Source organism: Ovis canadensis, chromosome 2 (assembly GCF_042477335.2).
Source record: "Ovis canadensis isolate MfBH-ARS-UI-01 breed Bighorn chromosome 2, ARS-UI_OviCan_v2, whole genome shotgun sequence".
NCBI lineage: Eukaryota > Metazoa > Chordata > Mammalia > Artiodactyla > Bovidae > Ovis > Ovis canadensis.
In genome coordinates, this window is record NC_091246.1 from 165,241,223 (window position 1) to 165,262,640 (window position 21,418).

A 21,418-nucleotide genomic window follows, 5' to 3' on the forward strand; every position below is an offset into this window, starting at 1 on the left:
GTCCAGTGATTTCTTAAACGCATCGTGCCATAGGGATCATAAAACATACATGAAAACTATTACAGTAAGAGTAGAAACTAATTTTAAAAGTTACACAGAGGTACAATACAGATTCAGAGCTTTGTGGAGAGGGGAAAGTGGGGGTTTGGGTTCATTTAATCAGAGAAACATTTGAATTTTAAAAGATGGGTGAGATTATCTAAATCTCACCCAGAACGGGTATATTCAAAGATACCCCCAGCCCCCCACCCCACCCTCCTTCAGAAATCAAGAAGTCATTTCTGTCTTCTTGAATGTAAGATATGTGAAAAAGATGAGTGGGAAATAAGGTTGGATTGTGGATTTAGGATCAAGTAACAAGGGTCTTCGGAGAAGGCAGTGGCAACCCACTCCAGTACTCTTAACTGGAAAATCCCAGGGACAGGGGAGCCTGGTGGGCAGCCGTCTGTGGGGTCGCACAGAGTTGGACACGACTGGAGCGACTTAGCAACAGCAGCAGCAAGAATCTTGGGGCTTTCCCAGGTGGCTCAGTGGTACAGAATATTCCTGCAAAGCAGGAAACTCGGGTTCCATCCCCAGGTCAGGAAGATCCCCTGGAGTAAGAAATGGCAACCCACTCAAGTATTCTTGCTTAGGAAATCCAACGGACAGAGGAGCCTGTTGGGTTACAGTCCGTGGGGTCACAAAGAGTCGGATGCGACTTAGCAACTAAACCACCAGCAAAGAGTTTTGAATGATAGACTTGGTAATTTGGACTTTATTCTTTAAATTTTGGTGATTTAATTAGAGTTGTGTGTTAGGAAAACTAACATGGTAACGTAACAGTTACCCAGGATTGTATTCTTGTAGTTGAATGTGATACATCAAGTAATAATCTAATGATGAGACTGTAGGGCCAGGGGAGGATGCTTAAGTGTTCAGGTGGACAGAATGCTCTGGAAACAGGCCTTGCATTTTGGAGACATCTGGAGGAGGTTCAGTTTATCTGGATGTTCAGGAAAGAGTTGGAATTTGTCCGACCTAAGAGGAGAAGGAAAACGGCATTTTAGTGGAAGAAATCTTACGCAGTATTAAAGACAGAAATATGGAAATGTTGGGTAGGTATTTTTATGTGACTGAAAAGTGGAGTAAGAGAAGGGAAGATAAAATTAGTAAGAAATTCTGTCAGCGGTAGAAAGACCAATCAAAGAACGCACAGGTTGGATTTCAGAATACTATATGAAAGGGAAAAAGAATGATTCCAAAGTATCAATTGGCTAGACTGTTTCAGCCTCCTGGTAACTAGTTTTCATACCACCTCTCTAATCCCACTCCTTTCTCTCCTCTACCCATAGTTGTACATTCCTTAAAACATCTTTTATTTTGATCAGTTAACTCTCTTCCTCCCTGCCTACAGGTTAAAATTCTGATTTATTATCTTGTAATAGGCCCTTTCCTGTCTGTGTCACAAAATATAAAGCCTCTTATAGTTGCTCATAAGTTAAATTTCAAGCCTGTTCTTTACTGCATTACTTAACATCCACCTTCAGTGAACCTGTCACTCTTGGAAAACGACCTCCATACCTTTCTTCCTAAAAGGGCTTCATTGAAATGAGTGCCTAAATTTCTGTTTCTTCACAACCCGGTATATCCTCCATGAAACTTTTCCTATGACCTCAAGGATCTCTTAATTGTTAAAATCTTTTAGTAGAATTCCACAGATGATAATGGTATTTGTTCTTACGCGTTTTCCACTAATCTAAGAGTCAGCAGTGTTTTAAAATATAAAGGGCCAGGTAGCAAATATTTTAGGCTTTGTAGGCCAGAGTCTCTGAAATAACTGCAATTATGATAAGAAAACAGCCATAGACAATACATAAATGGGTGTGGCAGTGTTACAGTAGAACTGTATTCACCAGAACAGACAGGAGGCTACAGTCCGCTATAGTTAGCAAACCCCTGCAATAAGTTATTCTGACTTAGCTATTTTGATTAAGTTTATACATGAAAGATGTTCACACATTTATATTGTAACTGACCTGAGTCTAGCAAATGAACCTAGGAGCAGAAAAGGTATCATGAAGATGTGTGCTAAACTGGAGGAAAGTGGACATTGCCGTAAAATCAAGAGAAAGATAGCATAGGAGATAATCAGTACAATCTGATAGCAATAAAAGAAGAGTGTGAAAGTAAGTAGGATTTTTTTCCTAGGAGAGGTTTTGAAAGTTCTTTATTTTGAAAATAGAAGAATCTTACTAGCTGTGCCACTTTTTTAGTGTTGGTGCTGAACACAGGACAACTTTTCAAAGTTCCTGTTCTTTCTGTATGGCACTCTTGATTCTGGCCTTGCTAGGAAAGCCATATATTTTTACCCAAATAACTTAGTACTTGTGTGTGTGTGTGTGTTTTTTTAATATTTGTGTTTATTTTTAAAATTATAAATATGTGTGATGCTCATTCTATGGCAGGTGCTCAATAACAGTAGAATCAATGTTGGTTTTAAAAGATACATTGCAATGTGAGGATTTGCCCGAGATTGTCTGTGTTAGTATAACATTTATATCCAGAATAATTTTGGGTTTTGTGTCATTCTTAGGTGCTCTGTAACAGAGCCAGACTGGTTTCCTATCTCCCAGGATTTTGCTCTTTAGTTAAAAGGGTTGTCAATCCCAGAGCCTTTTCAACCGCAGGATCTTCAGGTTCTGATGAGTCTCATGTGGCCACTGCACCTCCAGATATCTGTAAGTAAAACTTATTTTTGCTTTACTTAAAATTGTTTCATAACATTTGTTATGTTTCCTGTAATATTTCTACTTGAAGTTTTACTGATCTTCTAAAGTTGAGTTTATCCCTTTGAAAGTAAAATCAGAGCTCTGCATAAATATTTATGCCAGAAAGTTACAATAATTAAAAAAAAAGAATGAATATTGGTTTCTAAAACTTACTTTCTTGAACTTTAGTTTTTTTCTAATCTATATTCAGACACACACAGTCTTCCCTGAAACAAATCTTTTTTTGATCCTATTAAACTATGTTACTACTACTTGCCACTCTTTGCTGAATTTCCTAAATATAGCCATCACTTCGGAGAAGGCAATGGCACCCCACTCCAGTACTCTTGCCTGGAAAATCCCATGGACAGAGGAACCTGGAAGGCTGCAGTCCATGGGGTCTCTGAGCGTCGGACACGGCTGAGCGACTTCACTTTCACTTTTCACTTTCATGCATTGGAGAAGGAAATGGCAACCCACTCCACTTGCCTTGAGAATCCCAGGGTTAGGAGAGCCTGGCAGGCTGCCATCAATGGGGTCACACAGAGTCGGACACAACTGAAGTGACTTAGCAGCAGCAGCCATCACTTTTTACTAACGAGTGTTTATTAAATCAAAGTCTGCTTTTTCTTATCCACCTTGTATACCACTATATCACATTAATCATTCTCAGTTCAGTTCAGCTCAGTCACTCAGCCGTGTCCTACTCTTTGCGACCCCATGAATCACAGCACGCCAGGCCTCCCTGTCCATCACCAACTCCCGGAGTTCACTCAGACTCATATCCATCGAGTCAGTGATGCCATCCAGCCATCTCATCCTCTGTCGTCCCCCTCTCCCCCAGCCCCCAATCCCTCCCAGCATCAGAGTCTTTTCCAGTGAGTCAACTCTTCACATGAGGTGGCCAAAGTACTGGAGTTTCAGCTTTAGCATCATTCCTTCCAAAGAAATCCCAGGGCTGATCTCCTTCAGAATGGACTGGTTGGATCTCCTTGCAGTCCAAGGGACTCTCAAGAGTCTTTTCCAACACCACAGTTCAAAAACATCAGTTCTTCAACACTCAGCCTTCTTCACAGTCCAACTCTCACATCCATACATGACCACAGGAAAAACCATAGCCTTGACTAGACGGACCTTAGTTGGCAAAGTAATGTCTCTGCTTTTGAATATGCTATCTAGGTTGGTCATAACTTTTCTTCCAAGGAATAAGCGTCTTTTAATTTCATGGCTGCAGTCACCATCTGCAGTGATTTTGGAGCCCCCAAAAATAAAGTCTGACACTGTTTCCACTGTTTCCCCATCTATTTCCCATGAAGTGATGGGACCGGATGCCATGATCTTCCTTTTCTGAGTGTTCAGCTTTAAGCCAACTTTTTCACTCTCCACTTTCACTTTCATCAAGAGGCTTTTTAGTTCCTCTTCACTTTCTGCCATAAGGGTGGTATCATCTGCATATCTAAGGTTATTGATATTTCTCCCAGCAGTCTTGATTCCAGCTTGTGTTTCTTCCAGCCCAGCGTTTCTCATGATATACTCTGCATAGAAGTTGACTAAGCAGGGTGACAATATACAGCCTTGACGTACCCCTTTTCCTATTTGGAACCAGTCTGTTCCATGTCCAGTTCTAACTGTTGCTTCCTGGCCTGCATATAGGTTTCTCAAGAGAGGTTTATAAAGCACACTAAAATACTAAGGGAGGGCTCTTAGAAACTTTACCTAATGTATTCTGAAGTGATTGCCCGTGGAATCTTTTTTTCATTCAGTACATTACTTACAGTGTAATGTCAATTCACTTGGGCATGCGGAGCCTCCCCTAGTTTTCTGGCCTCAGTTTTCTAACTCCATCTCTGATTATTCTTCAGTTTTCTTGATCTGAAGGCTAAACATATATCTATCATAAATTAAAGGTCTGTCACTCAGAATAGTTAAGGGTTTGTATTATGAATATACAGCTTGGCCGCCCAGTCCATGGGTTCTGCATCCTCAGATTCAGCCAACCAGAGATTGAAAATACTTGAGAGGGTGGGGAATTCCAGAAAGTTCCAAATAGCAAAACTTGAATTTGCCATGTGCCAGCAATTATTTACATATCATTTACTTTGTGTTCAATATTATAGGTAATCTGGAGATGATTTAAAGTATACAGGAGGATGTACATAGGTTACATATATGCACATACAGTTCATTCTTGAACAGCATGGGTTTGAGCTGTGCATATCCGTTTTATACACAAGTTTTTTTCCAGTAATAACTAACTACGGTACTACACAGTTCTCAGTTCCTTGACTCTGAGCATGTGGAAATGACTAAACAGAGAGCTGACTATGAATTATACTCAGGTTTTTGACTGCAGGGTTTGAACAACTAACTCTGGAGTTGCTCAAATGTCAGTTGAACTATACCCTTTGTATATAAGGACTTGAGCATAGGCAGATTTTGATATCCATGAGGGTCCAGGAAGCATTGCCCTGTGAATACCTAGGGAGAACTATATAAAGAATTTTTGTAGATCAATAGGACAAAACAAGCCAGTAGAAAACCAAACAAAAATTTCAAAAATGAGTTTTAACAGGCTATTTCTGTAAGAGAAAGCCCAAATGACCAGTAAACATTTGAAAATATGCTCATATCCAATATTAATATTGAATATTTATTTGAAGACACATCTGAATAATCTATAAAACCCATGTTGTTCAGAACAGCTGATAAGTTTTAGTTTGTGAACTGACTCCAGTCGGTCATTGGTGGCTGTCTAGAGCCTTATCACTCAGTGTGATCTGCAGACCAGTATAGCATGGCCTGATATAGCATCAGCATCATCTGGGACTGGTTAGAAATGAATTTTGAGCCCCACTTCAGATCTGGTAAATCAGAATCTGCATTTTGAGAAGTTCTCAGATGATTCTTAATAGTTTGAGATGTGCTGGGCTAGAGTGTTTGGGTTGAGAATTACGTGACAGTGTCTGGGTTCAGCAGGGAAAAGTTCCATAATTGATAGGTAATGTCTGTCATAGGTATGGAAGAGAGATATGGGTGTCACATAGGGGCAGCCGTAATGACATGACCACTTTTAGTCACTTAGTTCTAGCAGAATATTTATAAATACTTTTACTGCCAACTAAAGTCTGCAGCCATCCTTTCCTTTCTCGGAACAAAATTCCTACTCTGCGTATTTCTTCATTTGATTTTCTGAGCTACTTTTTTCTGGATCTTTTTTAATTTTTCACATTAGGATTTTTTTTTTTAATTTATAGGAATAAAGTAATGTGTATTCTTCTGTAAGTATTTAATCCATATTCATGCATGTGACTGGTAAACAGGGCATTATGTCACTTTGGTTGGTACAGAATTTTATCAGTCCATTAATGTTTTGTGCCACCAGGTAACAGTAGTTGAATGCCCCTCCCCAAGGGTTCCCTGGTGGCTCAGATGGTAAAGAATCTGACTGCAGTGTGGGAGGCCCGAGTTCGATCCCTGAGTCAAGAAGATACCCTAGAGAAGGAACTGGCCACCCACTCCAGTATTTTTGCCTCAAGAATCCCATGAACAGGGAGGCCTGGTGGGCTACAGTCCATGGGGTCACAAAGAATCGAACACGACTGAGCGATTAACATACACACACTCCCCAAGGGTAACCACTATTAAGTCTGGTATCTTTACTTTCAAGTATTTTTTTTTCCTGTATTTAAAGCATTATTATAAGCATGTAAAATGTATGTCACATATACTGTTCTTGGACTTTGCTTTTTCTTTTAATGTCATTTATCCTGTGAATTTCTTTCACCATATGTAAAGATTTACTAATGACTGTTAAGAATTACATAGTACAGAAGTTCCCTGATGGTCTAATGGTTAGGATTCCAGGCTTTCACTACCATGGTCTGGGTTCAGTTCCTTTTCGGGGAACAGAGATCCCATAAGCCACACAGTGAAGCCAGACAAAAAAGAATTACATAGTATAGATTACAATGCTTTATTGAATCTATTCCCTAATAACAGAATTAACTATGAGTTGGCAGCTGGTTGCTTCAACTAGTGTTTCGGAAATAACATGAAACCAACTAACATATTCAGCCGGTAAAGCAAACTTCAAAGATCTATTGTTTAGGTAAAAAAAAAAAAAAAAACCTTATTGGAAGAACAACATTCTTTCACATTCTTTCAGTCTAATGCACTTAAGTTGTAAGGAGAAAATTGCTCCTTTTGTTGTTCCTCTTCAGGCTCTCGAACAGTTTGGCCTGATGAAACTATGGGACCATTTGGACCTCAGGATCAGAGATTCCAGCTTCCTGGGAACATAGGTTTTGACTGTCACCTCAACGGTACAGCATCACAGAAGAAAAGCCAAGTTCATAAAACTTTACCTGATGTTCTAGCAGAACCTTTATCGAGCGAAAGACATGAGTTTGTCATGGCACAATATGTGAATGAATTTCAGGTATGTTGTTAATATCATTCACTCTGTTTTCTAATTATTACAGCTGTGTTTCTGGTAACTATGAGCATATTACTTTCATTGGAAAAAAAAAAAAAACTAAGTCCAGTATATACACAAAAAGCATGTATAATTTTTAAAACCTTGGTATTGTCCTATACATAGTTTTGCTATATAATTTTTCACATTGCAGTCTCTTAGGTAATTGATTCTTCAAAATATCTTTTCTAATAAATATTTATTGTAAACATAAATAACTTAATTTCTATAACTGGAAATTTAGATTTTCTTTTTTTCATTTTTACAAACAGTAATTATAATCTATATACGGACCAAATTCCAACTAGTTTTATATTCCTCTAACCATTTAGAAACTTAAGAAAATTTTGAGATCTCTAAAATTCTTCAGATACAGCAAACTAAAAAGTAGGATTTTTAAATAGGTTTTGTAAAAACAATTCCTGAGAGGTTTTTTTGAGTTTTTTAGAACTGGTATTACATGTGAATTCTTTAAATGAGTTTTAAAACTAGTATTGCATCCTTGCTCACTCAAATGGGAAGTTACATGCATTTCAAAGTTTGTCACACCCCCTGATCCTTAGCATTTTTCATATTTCTATGTAGTTTCAGGTGAAGATTTTGATCAAAACGATATTATAAAAAGTAATAACCCCTCACAGTCTCAGTAACCTAACACTGGGACACAGTTGACCTCCCCTTTTTATCTCAGATAATTCCTTCTCTGTCTTCTTGGCACCTCCTCTGTCTGCCAGTTATATGATGTTTCCCAAATGTCTGCTCTTCATTTCCGCCTTTGACTTGCTCCCTGGTCACTTACGTCCTCAGCTTTCTCCATAGGCTGTGTCTTCATATTTCCTAACTTGCTGTTGCTGTTTCTGACGTTGCTGGTTCTGTATTCCTTGCCAAATATCTTCATCTGGATGTCTCAGAAGCACCAAAATTAGGACTGGTACACATCTAGCACTGAATGAGCCCTTTTTTCTCTCAAAACTTGTCTTTATTCCCATGTTGTCAGTAGTATAAGTGACTTAGTCATCCTCACACTGTCCCAAAGTAAAGATGACAGTGACAGTCTGCCTGCTCTTTTCATCATCCCCCCATGTACAGTGACAATTACACTGCTCTCATCTCTGAAAGTAGCCCTTAAATTTGTGTCAGTTTAGTTCTCACTAATACTATTGGAGTTCAGCGCTGCCTTATCTTACCTCTGTTTTTAGAGGCATTATAGTAGGATGGACTGTGGAGATAGGATAAATCTGTATACAGAGATTAACTCTTATTTATTGATACTTAATTTCGTGACCTTGAGAAAGTTACTTCACCTTTCTGAGACTGTTTCTTTATATGTAAAATAAGGATAAGTTATTAATATTATTTAATTTAAAATGTAAAAATTTTATAATGTGGCAGAAATGGATTTCCATAGTTTTGATCCTGTTCTCACCTCCCAACGATTTCCTACTCCTTCTACATTCTAATCATAGCATACTTTTCATTTTTTGAAAATTACACCTTTCTCTTTGACCATTGCATGCCTTTGCACTATTATTTCTTGCTAGACTGTTTTTTTTCCCTCTGGGATTCTTAATCTGTATTCTGTCCATTCTTTTATATGTCAGACACATATATTAGTTAACATGTAACTCAAATGTAATTTCAACCTTTTCCTGATTTCTCCCAACAAAGCAAGTTTCTTCCCCAGAGTGAAGACTGGATTTTTACCATTGTAGTGTCTGCTCCTGTTATAATGGCTGATGTATAATAGGCACCCATTAAATTTCAATTGAATAAGAGCCTCTAGACTTTTCCTGTTGGAGAGATTATATATTTAATCACGTTGTTTTGTAAGTTGGTGTTCTTATGCCCATTTTACAGAACAAAAGAAAGGATGATTAGATATAACAAAATATCAGAAGAGGTAACATTATAAGACATAATTATGGCATTTTTAAGTTTTTTAACCAACTTCTATTAAGTCTAGAATATCAGTAGGTATATATTCCTTTTTTTTAAACTCAACATTTTTTTAAAAATTCTCAAATTATATTCATTATAGAGAAAAGTTTGAGTATGTAAGAATACACTGATTATTACCTGATCACCAGCTAGATTAGGATTATTGAAAAAGCTTTCTAGGACAAACAAGTTTATAACGGGCAGGATATTTTATTTCAACTCCAGATTTTGTTTATATATATTTCTTATTCCCCTAAAGGGTAGTGATGTACCTGTTGAACAAGAAATTAACAGTGCAGAAACTTACTTTGAAAGTGCCAAAGTAGAATGTGCAATCCAAACATGTCCAGAGTTGCTGCGAAGAGGTATGTTGTGCTTTATTCATTTTGACACTAGTGTGTGTCAGATTATATCACTAATTTAAATATGTTGAAAACTGTACTCCTTAGGAATTATAATGTTTTATAACTGAATATTTTAACATGTCTCGCTGGAAATGATGCCTGGCCAAGAAGAAGACTAGCAAATGTCCCCTGACATCTGACCTCATGCTGCCATTAGATAGGACTAGTAGAATTTTTAGTAACTTTTTCCCTAAAGTCATCCTACTCCCAGGTAATTGCTGAGAAAAATCTTAATAATAAACTTTTTTTTTAATTCCAAGACTAACAACATGTAACCGAACTTACTCTTTGGAATTGTTGGCAGTATATTTTTGGTTCATCCAAAAGGAACAGAAGAAAACCAAAACTAAATTTATTTCATCCTTTTAAAAAATAATATGCATTTATAAACCTAATTTGGTACCATAATGATTTGACTTAATCATCATTTTTCTAAAGTGTTTTATGCGCTGTTTCTTTTTTCAAAAAAAAATAATTTTTTCCTGGAATTTTATTATTATTTATAGATTTTGAATCACTATTTCCAGAAGTAGCCACCAACAAACTAATGATTCTGACTGTAACACAGAAAACTAAGAATGATATGACTGTTTGGAGTGAGGAGGTAGAAAATGAAAGAGAAGTGCTCTTGGAAAAGGTAATTCTTTCAATTGCTGACTGTTTAATTTTATAATCTTATTTAAACACCAGTGAATACTGTTTTAAAATGATGGCTGTCTTTTCTTACCATTATTAGTTCTCTCCTAATATATGTCAGTATTTAAAAAATGTACATGTTTTCTGAAAATAAAAATGCCAGGGTTTTTTTTTTTTTAGTATCTTTGAAAAATTTATATTCTGTCCAGTACTTCCTTAATTTTGTTTTTTTTTTTAATTTATGTCTGTCTTAGGAAGTTTGGAAATGCAATAAACAACAAAAATGTAAAATTAACTCTTCATACCCACCCTGTCTCCTCTCTTATCCTTTTCTCTCCCTCCATGCCTCTGTCTCTTAAGCATGTCAAGTAAAAAGTGACAATCACCTAATCCTTCTTCAAAGTGTAAACAATAGCAGTGTACAGTACAATAATAATATAATAGTTGTACATACCTACATTTTTCCCATCCTTTGCTTTTAACTAGAAAATATGTTTTGACACCTTTCCTTCACATTGCTCATAGATTATATTTCATTCTTTATAAAATCTGTATAATATTAGATTACATGGACAAACCATAAATTTTTTAAATTATTAAAAAAATTTTTAGTCTTTCATAAGTTGAAAATCAAACTTTTGCTTTTATAGGCAGTGAATATATTTGTACATGTATTTTTATGTGCATACTTATATATTCCTAAATAGGGAATTGCTAAATCAAGGGGTATATTTATTTAAGTTATAATATATACGTCAATTTGTCCACCAAAAAGATCATCCTATTATATAGGCTGTTACTCTTACCCTGGATATTAGCATTATTTTTCATTTTTATCAACGTGAGAAATAAGTGGTAACTTAAAATCTCATATTCAGAAATTATATGAGTTTGATTCCTTTGTATGTATGACATTAAGATTAGCTTACTTAACTACAGTTGAAAAAATTCTCTTTACTAATTTACATGCAGAATAATATTGGGAGTTTTTTAATGTTTTTTTTTTTAGTGTTGGATGTATGGTTCTCACAACTTATAAAAATATTGTTTATATACTTAACAAAGTATTTTATGATAATGACTTCAGACTTAAATGTCCCAAATACAGCTTTGCTAATAAATTCCAGGTAGTAATTAAGTCAGGAGCAAGTTATATGCTAGTTAACAAAGAAGTTACAGAGAGGCGTAAGACATTGTCTCTGATTTTTAGAAGATCTGAATTTGATGAGTTGAAATTTAAATATACAATAACTCAGTAAACATTTTCTGTTTATATATTAAGACCAGGAGTAGTTTATCATCACTATCATTTAGATGCTGCAGAGTTTGCTCTCACATGTACATTGCATTGTAAGTCCTACTTTCTGATTCATCTAAGATTCTGAGCCTCATTTGATACTGACCTCAGTATAGATATAACTCAGTTTTCTATAACAAATTTTCAGGTTTTTGAAATGGCACTATACTTTTTCGTGTGATTTTTAATTTTATAGTGACTAAAGCTGTTTTATTTTTTATGGAAAAGAAAACATCTCTTTCTATTTTAGATATGTTAGTGATTATTTTAGGATCACACATTTAGATATTTTATCTTTTGTGGTTTAAATCTATCCTAGTTTTTTCCAGCAGATGTCAGTGTTTCCTATTGATGAGCAGAACAAGATAAACATTTCAACTGGTTCTTTCTGTGATCATTTGGCATTCTTAATCTTTGCAAACATTTAAATACATTGTTTTGTTCACCTTGTAGTTTTCGTTTATGTCTTATTAAATTGATACATAATTTTAATGACTTTTCTAGACCATATTCAGTTTTCCTGCTTTTTAAGAATTGCAAGGATTAATGAAATACAGCAGTAAGTGCAAATATTACATAGATAACCTAAAGAATGCAGTATTTGTAAATTTTTTCATTAGTTTACAAAAAAGTTTAGGCATACCTTGGAGATATTGCTGGTTCGGCTCCATCACAATAAAGCTGATATGGCAATAAAGTGAGTTACATGGATATTTTGGTTTCCCAGTGCTTATAAAAGTTATATGTTATACTATAGTCTATTAAATGTGTAATAGCATTGTCTTAAAAAATGCATACCATAATTTTAAGATACTTTGTTGCTAAAAAATGCTAACCATCATCTTAGCCTTCAGTGAGTCATAGTAGTAAAACATCAGTAAAGGTCAGTGACTACGGATCATCATAAATATAATAATAGATGAAAAAGCTTGGAATACTGAGAGAATTACAAAAATGTGACACAGAGACATGAAGTGAGCAAATATTACTGGAAAAATGTCACCAATAGACTTGCTGGACACAGGGTTGCCACAGGCCTTCAACTTGTAAAACAACACGTTATCTGTGAAGTACAATGAAGTCCAAAAAATGAGATATGCCTGTATTTAGAGAACATAGGTTAGTTTAGGTTGTATATCTATAGGAGGGATCAATAAACTTTTTCTAAGGAGCCAGATGGTAGCTTTTTAGGTTTTGTAAGTCATAGGCTCTCAACTACTCAGTTTTACCCTTGTTTTGTTAAAGAAACCATATAAAGTGAAGTGAAGTCACTCAGTCGTGTCCAGCTGTTTGTGACCCCATGAATTATAGCCCACCAGGCTCCTCCATCCATGGAATTTTCTAGGCAAGAGTACTGAAGTGGGTTGCCATTTCCTTCTCCAGGGGATCTTCCTGACCCAAGGGATCAAACCTGGGTCTCCTGCATTGCGGGCAGACGCTTTACCATCTGAGCCACCAGGGAATCCCTAAGAAACCATAGACAATATATAAATGAATAGGCATGGCTACATTCAGCAAAACTGTATTTATACACACAGGCAGCAGCTCAGTTTGATGGCCCTCTGACTATCACTTCCTCATCCCTTATTTAGAGTATGGCCCATGTGCCTAACTTTAGCTTGGACTTTGAACCAGCTGAATGCCAGAGATGCTCAGTGAGGTCTCATCACTTGGGGTGGGCCTGAAATTCATGTTACCCAGTGCTGCATGACCCCTGATAACACTATTCAGCTGCAGCCTTGCAGCTGGCACTCTGCTCAACCTCAAGGAATCTCACTCTGTATCTGCACAGCTCAGCATGAGGCTACTGAACCAGGAAAGACTGTTCTACAGACTGCTTTGAAACCCTTTTGTGCATCACGCTCTTTTCCAGCACTCTACCCCACAAAGTCCAGATGCTTCAGCAGTCCAGACCTGTTGCTTTCTACTGCCTCAGCTCAGTGACACTGTCACTTTGCTTGGGCTCCACTTCTTTGTCCTGCAACAGGAAAGTGTCCTCAGGCAGAAGGCTAAAGCGTATATGGGGATCACCTTATTTGTTTCCCTTCTCTTGAAGACTACAATTTTGTGTCTGCCTGTTGTTGAATGTCTCAAAACAGTTGCGTCATGTATTTCAGTCCTTCTTGTAGTTTTCAGCAGGTGGCAGGTTTGGTAACTGTTACTCTATTATGACTGGAAGTGAAATCGTGCCCTTGATTTTAAACACTTACAGTCTGTCCTTTTTTTTTAACATTCTAATCTGGTTCTAATATTTGTTGTCTTTTTCACTGCTTAGAGTTCTGGTAAAGCTAGTCTTTGCATCATAGGAGTTAACATCACAGGATTTTGAATAGGTAATGCATGTACATGGTCTGTATTATTTATACACTACATAGAAAAAGAGAAGCGTATAGTGAAAAGTAAGTATGCTGTCCAGCCCTATACCCAGTCTGTCCTTTTATCTTATTTTCATGTGCCTTGTCAGAAATATTTCATGACTATGTGACTGGATAGGTGTATTTTTGAAGGACATACAAATAAGTACCTGTTTTTAAACAACTTCCATTCAAATGAATGGTTCAGATCTTTTCATTATGAATATTTTGTTTTCCCTTTCTTATTTTGAAATTTCTACACTGATATAAAATAGCAACTATAGCTTATAATCCTTGACAAATTTGGGAGTAAATAGCACAAAAGTGATTAGAAATAGTTCCTAAAACAAATAATTTAGAAGAAAAAAATGAACAATTTAGACTTTAAAAAAATGACAGTTTTATATTAACCATTAATCGTTTGGACTGGTGAAAATAATCTTAAGACTATAAGTCCTAATTTATCATTAGTTTTAATTTTTTTTAATCTTGTGTTCTCTATCTGAGGCAAAAGATATTTATTTTAAAAATTTTATTGAAAAATAAAACAATCTGTAATGATGCTATCTTGAGCATAGTATATTTGTGTCTTTTTCTGTGCAGTTCATCAGCGGTGCTAAGGAAATTTGCTATGCCCTCCGAGCTGAAGGCTATTGGGCTGACTTTATTGACCCATCATCTGGTTTGGCAGTGAGTAATTAAATACATTTTGAAAGCCAGATTATAAGTTGAAGTAGAAGTTTTTTTTTTATAATTAATAGCCTAGGTAAATATAAATCACTTAGGACTTCTTGAAAACCCTACAATTTTATGCACAGAAGTATAAGAATCAATTGAATTCACAACTTTGAGGGACCTCTGGACCTCACTCCTGGTTAAAGTTCTCCATCGCTTTAAATCTTTTCTATTAAAAATAATTTCAAATTTTATTTTTTCCATCCTTACTGATAGACGTTATTCAAATTAAATTGAATTAGTGTGCTTACTGTTAGTTAAAATTAGCATTCAGTCATTTCATTAAGGAAGAAAATTATTTTTAGAATTAAGAAAATTTGGATGGTAAAGAAATACTTAGAAAAGTAACTTTTTGGAAATTAACATTTATAAAGCTATACTTTAAAAAAAAATAATGAGCCACTATTATCCCTTTTTAAATTCTGTGTATGTCTTTCAGTTACAAATAGTAATAAATTTTATTTTAATCTTAAGATAGAAATATATATAGTTTCTTCTCAAAGTTAAGATTTAGTGAGTACTAGAAATGAAAAACACCCTGGGCTATAGTTTTCTTGTCTTAAAAATTACAAAGGTGAACCATAGATGATTGCCTGAGACTCATGTCATCTCTAAAGGTCATGTGAAGTTATACATTTGGTTCTAGATAACATGCAGTCTGCTAGATCATTCACATTTCCAGAATACACAGGTATTGAGGGGAGAGGTTTTAGGACAGTTAGGTGTTACATGTGACCGTTTTATTTCTTAGTTGACCTTCTAAATATTTGCATTATTTATACAGATCTGTGTTCATGTTTACATAAAAATTATTACTCCATTATATATGACATCATTTTTTATTTCTTCCAGTTTTTTGGACCATATACAAACAACACTCTTTTTGAGACAGATGAACGCTATCGACATTTAGGATTCTCTGTTGATGATCTTGGCTGCTGTAAAGTGATTCGTCACAGTCTCTGGGGTACCCATGTGGTTGTAGGAAGTATCTTCACTAATGCTACACCAGACAGCCATATTATGAAGAAATTAAGTGGAAACTAGCAGTAGGGTCAATTAATTTGATCTTCTGCTTGTCTGTAACACTTGGGATGATCCACAAGCATTGTCAAAGGCTTCCGTTTTTAAAATTTACTCCCTTGTAGGTATTTATTTCAACATTATGGATTTACAATATTGGCGAGTGGTTTATGATTTTTAAATTTCAGATACTCATATTATCATTAAATACATGTTGAGCACATCCACATTGTACAGAATGTGATAATTAACATGTAACCAGGGTATGATCTCATACTGTTGCTTCTCCCCTTAATTGGAAAAACCTCACTTTTAATTATACCTCTCCAAAAATAAATCATACATTTGGCTATGATCATATGTGTTTTTTTTAATTGCAGTCTTTTTAAAATACAGTTCTTAAAGTTTTTTTCTTTTTTTAAATAAATGCAATTGAGAATTCTGGATTCAGTGTAGATTTAACTTTTTAAATTTTTTTTTTCTTTATTGTTAAGTGTCCTGGTACCAGTCTGAGTATTACTTTGAAATGTATATGCAGAAAAAGAAGAATAAGAATAATGCTACATGTTTACATATAAAAGAATTTGAATCTCAACTTTATGTAATAGTAAAAAGTAACTCTTAACTCCTTGGTGAGACAGATAAGTGTTTTGTTCTCAGACAAAACTATGGCTCAGCTGCTAGGTCTATTTCTCTAATTTTAACAGATAGAAAATGCAGTAGTTTACAGAAATGCCTCATGGGGGACAGAACTTGTTTTTACAACATTTTAAACTCGGAATTATCTTGGATTTGTCTTTTGTCAATAGGAATAGAGATAAATCTCAGGAGAACAAGTAACTTCTGCGAAATGAATTATTTGAAATGGATTTTTCTGTTTTTTGTGTTTTTTTTTTAATTAAATGCCTGTGTTTTAAATGAACACATGAAGATGACCAACTTTAGTTTATAACTTCATTTAAAATTCTTTGCTTAATTAACGTGTAGCCTGAGAATGAGTATTGCTTACAATTCACAGAGTAAGACCTACAGTGTTCTCATTCGTTATGAAGAAGATAAAGTAGTGACTCCCATAGTGTTTTGAAAGAAAAAAAAACTTTGAAGTATAAATGCTCAATAAATTTTCATCTATGTAAGGAGGACCTAAATCAATACAGAACATTTTGGCACCTCAGAGGCTCATCCTGTTGCCTTTCAGGCACTTCCTCCCCTTACTTATCCCTCATACAAGCAACCACTATCCTGATTTCCTACAGTATAAGTTGGTTTTCTGTTTTGATGCTTACTATATATATGAAGTCATATATACCATGTTCACTCTGGCTTCCTTCACTCAGCAATGTGAGATTCCTCCTTACTGTGCATAATTATAGATTGCCTGTTTGCATAGCATTTGTCTTCTTAGTGAATTGCAACAGTTTTGCCCCCAGGGGAAATTTGGCAATGGTGAGGTAGTTCTTGATTGTTACAGCTTGCAGTGGGTGAGTGCTATAGGCATCCAGTAAGTACAGGCCATAGATGTTACTAAATACAATGCAAAGGACATCTCCCACAAAAAGAATTATTTGGTCCACTGCCTTTCACCACTCATTTCAGTGTGCATATTGCTTATTCAGGCATTTCTGACCTTGCACCCTCTGCTTTAACAGTTTTGAAATGCTGTCTACTGGTTGAAAAGCATACTTCCTATCGATGGCTATGGCTGTGTACTGGATTATATTGGGTAGGGTAAAGAGTGGTGGGGCTCCTTTTCTCATCTTGATTTGTAACAGGATTTGTAAAAAGAAAACTTTTAAGAAGCAGTAACTGCCAGTTAAAATTTTTATTTTCCTTGAAATGTTTTAAGCAGATTTAGGTTTGGGATATATAATCCAAGGGATTCTTACTAATCCTAGTAGAAAGTAGTTTAACTTCTATGTACTGCGATAAGAAAATACTGCAGGTATCAGTTTCATCACATTTGTTTGATTAGGGCCCTGTAAAGGAAGAATTGGTAAAATTTGTCTTAAACAGAAGTTTGCTACCTTTTAAAGTAAGACTGAGCCATCGAAATTGATTTTAGACCTATCACTGGAAATATGTTTTTGTTGTGAAATTTGCATTTTGACAAGAATTTATAGAAGATAAATGCTGAAAGGGGTCTTTCCGATCACCTGACCCACCTCTGTCCTTTTATAATAGAATGAAAAACAGGAATATGCATCAGATTACACAAGCTAGAGTGAAGACCCAGTGCTGGAATTTGGCTGCGGCTTACATGCATACATATAGAAACACTTCTCATACTCACTATCAAGAAGTTTATTAAGCGATTAAAAATATCAAAGAGTTGCAGAATTTGACTTCACGTTAACTAATACTGCTGCCACATTTCATAGATAAACTTCTAAGTTCACCCCTTGAACTCTGCATGCTCTGAATTTCTTTGAAAATTTATTGAAATGTATCAAAAATTCAATTACAGATCTTACACTTCACACAGTAGTTCTCTAACTTCAGGTTTAAAACTCATTTCTTGGGCTTCTGTCACTTGTACCATCAATATAATCCTTATGTTTGAACAAAGTTCTGCTTTTAGTTCCAGGCTCTATTTCCTCCTCTTAGGACTGGTTCTCTTGTTGTTCCAAAGCAGAATTTATCTACTTCAGCACTGTTGACATTTTGAACCAGATAATTGTTTGCTCTAGGAGATGTTCATGTGTGTTATAGGATGTTCAGCAGCATCCTTGGCCTCCATCCTCTAGATGCCAGCAGCAACCCCTGGTCATGACAGAAATATCTCTAAAAGTGGCCAAGTTTCCCCTAAGGAGCCAAATATTTATCTGAAAAAAATTTAACCAACGTGTTCTTTATTTTATATGACAGTATCCTATCCACAGTTGAGAACCACTGATTGAATATACCTTCTAACTCAGCAGTCCTCAACTTCAGCTGTACATTTGAATCAGGTGGGAGTGCGTTTAAACACACTGATGATTTGACCCCCACACTCACAGATTGTTCTGTTAGTGTGGAGAGGCTTGAGCATCATCATTTTTTAAAAGTTTCCCAAATGATTCAGAAGTACAGTCAAGATTCAAACCATAAGTCTATTGAAAACAATAGAGATTAAAGAAGCATTTAAAGAAATAACAGGATATGATCATGGATTTAATGCATTAAGGAGATACAGGAAACAAAAAATGAAGTCTCTAATGTTCTGCATTAAGAGTGAGCTGATTGGGTTCAAATTCAAGGATTCTTTCTCTACTAAGGCTTTGCTAACTGCTCCAACCTGTCTTTCCTTTCCCTTCCTTTGTTGAGCACTTGATTTATATCATGCCATTTTGGATTTACTACTTGTACACAGTTCTTTTATATTTTTTGTTGCCTTCTTCCCGTACTTGAAAAGTTGGCATCCAGTTCCCTAGTAAACACCACACTAAAAATGCAGTCATGATCTTCATTCTCATCTCATTCTTACTACCCAGAATATTTTAAACTGTTTTATAAGTATTCTTTTCCCTCCATTTTTTTTTGTGTGTCACTAGGATATATGAGAGTCGTAATTTAGTTATTCAGAAGATTCAAATTCAGTCTTTGAGCATTTGCCTTCTGATCATATTATTGGAAGCTATAATCACTTAATGTTGCTACTATAAATCTACAGTAATTAAGACAGTGATATTGACACAAGGATGGACAAACCAATGAAGAGGAAAGAAAGTCCAGGAAATCGACCTGCATGTTAGTGGTTACCTGATTTACGATAAAGGTGACACTGCAGTACAGCAAGAAAAGAATGATCTTTTCAGTACATATTGCTGGGTCGATTGGGTAGTCTATAGGGAAAGTGTATGTTTTGCTTTCACTGTACACTAGACAAAAATCACTTCCAAATGAGTTGCAAATCTAAATGTGAATGATTAGACAAAAGTTTTAGGGGAAAAGAGATCTTTGTCACTTTGCAGTAGGTAAGGATTTTTTTTTTTTAAGTGACACAGCACTGACCATACAAGGGAAGAAAACATTATATTAGGATTAAGAACTTTTCAGTTCATCAAAAGACATCACCTTAAGGAAGGCAAATAACAGAATTAAAGTTATGTGTGTGTGTATATATATATGTATATCAATCAGATATATATATCATATATATATGTATGTCTCATATATATCTTCATCAATCCAAATATATACCCAACAAGAGACTTGTTTTCAAAATATATATAAAGAACATGTAAAATCATCAAAAAAACCAACAGAAAAAAAGACAAACATCTACAAAGAAAGCAATCCAAGTGACTAATAAACATGAAAAGGTGCTCTCCTTCATTAATCCTCAGAAATGCAAATTAAATCCACAACATCACATCACTGCAGGTCGTCAGAATGGCTAAAGTTAAGATACCAAGTCGCAAAGATGTAGTGTAATTGCAACTTATTATTGATGGAAAATGTAATATAAACACTTCAGAAAACTTTTTGGTTCTAAAGCTTAACTTAGCTTACCTGGGACCTAGCAATTCCTCTCTGAGGTATAGACGCAACAGAAATGCATGCATCTGTTCACCAAAAGACACGAAAGTCTATACCAGCGCCATATATAATGACCAGAAGTAGGACACTGCTCAAATGCCCAGGAGCACTGAAAGGAATGTATCTATTGTGGTGTACTTACAAAGTGAGATGCTATATAATAATGAAATGAATGGTTTATGACTACTTGCAACAAAGTGATGACACTAATAAGGATGAAAGAAGCCAGACACCAAACAGTGTGTACTGTATAATTCCACTAATATGAAGTATAAAAGCAACACTACTGCCAGAAGTCAGAGTGATGCCCTCCCTTGTAAGGGGAAGCGTAGTGACTGAAAGGAAGGGAAAGGAGACTTCTGGGGTATTGGCGATGTTCTTTTTTTCTTTTTTTTTAAATTTGAGTACAGATTCCATGGGTGGTTTAATTGTACAAATTCATAACAGATAAGTGCACTTTTTTGTATGCATATTTTACTTCAAAAGTTTTTTAAAAATACTACCAAATCTATTCATAAGATACTAGTAAAACCTGTTTCAAAGATAACTGATACCATAAAAAGACCCTGAAAATTGAATCTACTTTTAAAGAAGGAATTACAATTTATAGTTAACTCAGCGAAACTCTGAAACAAATGTATGGCTTTTCTTTTTAAATATTTAGGTATAATTTCAACTGTACATTAATCTCTAGATTGAATGAAGAACCAAGTTTTCAAGCATTTCACTTTTCTTACACCTTTATATTAGACATTTTATACTTTTTATAACATGGTCAATTTTGCCAAAAGCCTAAAGAATTTTCCAAGAATGTCTTAATCCTTGGATAGTTAATCATTCTCTTTTAGAGTTCCTAACATTCCGTCAACCTTGTAGATTATCTCTCTTTAATTATTAATTGATCTAACAGTTGTTTCATCGTATTTGATTATTTCATGAAATGTTTCATTTTTGTCATACTTAAAATTTTACTGTAGTGTATTTACATGAAATGCCATAGTCATTAAATTTGGTTTCTTAAAACGAAAACATACAGATAAGGTTGAGATTCTATATTCTGCTTTGATCTTATTGTCCTATATAAAAAGAGGCTCTAATCGCTTTAACTTTGTTTTGTGTAAGATTAAGTTACAACTTCTTGCCCATTCTAGTCTAAAGGAACAATATTCCTATATTTTAAGTAAACAGCAATTTAATGATACAAAAATAGACACTGAGCTTTTTAAACACTGTTTTGTCCTTACAATCTAGGCCATTCTGCTGTAAATTGAATTTTCAATAGTTTTTGA

At 35.1% G+C, this 21,418-nt stretch overlaps 1 protein-coding gene across 1 annotated transcript in view; it reads left to right on the plus strand.

Moving 5' to 3' along the window:
- Window positions 1-15,966, plus strand: part of MMADHC (metabolism of cobalamin associated D) — a 17,202-nt gene extending 1,236 nt beyond the window's left edge. The window contains exons 3-8 of the mRNA XM_069577605.1: window positions 2,576-2,720; window positions 6,971-7,188; window positions 9,422-9,527; window positions 10,073-10,203; window positions 14,457-14,543; window positions 15,441-15,966. Coding sequence (XP_069433706.1) covers window positions 2,576-2,720; window positions 6,971-7,188; window positions 9,422-9,527; window positions 10,073-10,203; window positions 14,457-14,543; window positions 15,441-15,635 — 882 coding nt within the window. The 3' untranslated portion in view covers window positions 15,636-15,966. The remainder of the gene's footprint in view (window positions 1-2,575; window positions 2,721-6,970; window positions 7,189-9,421; window positions 9,528-10,072; window positions 10,204-14,456; window positions 14,544-15,440) is intronic.
- The last annotated feature ends 5,452 nt before the right edge of the window (window positions 15,967-21,418 follow it).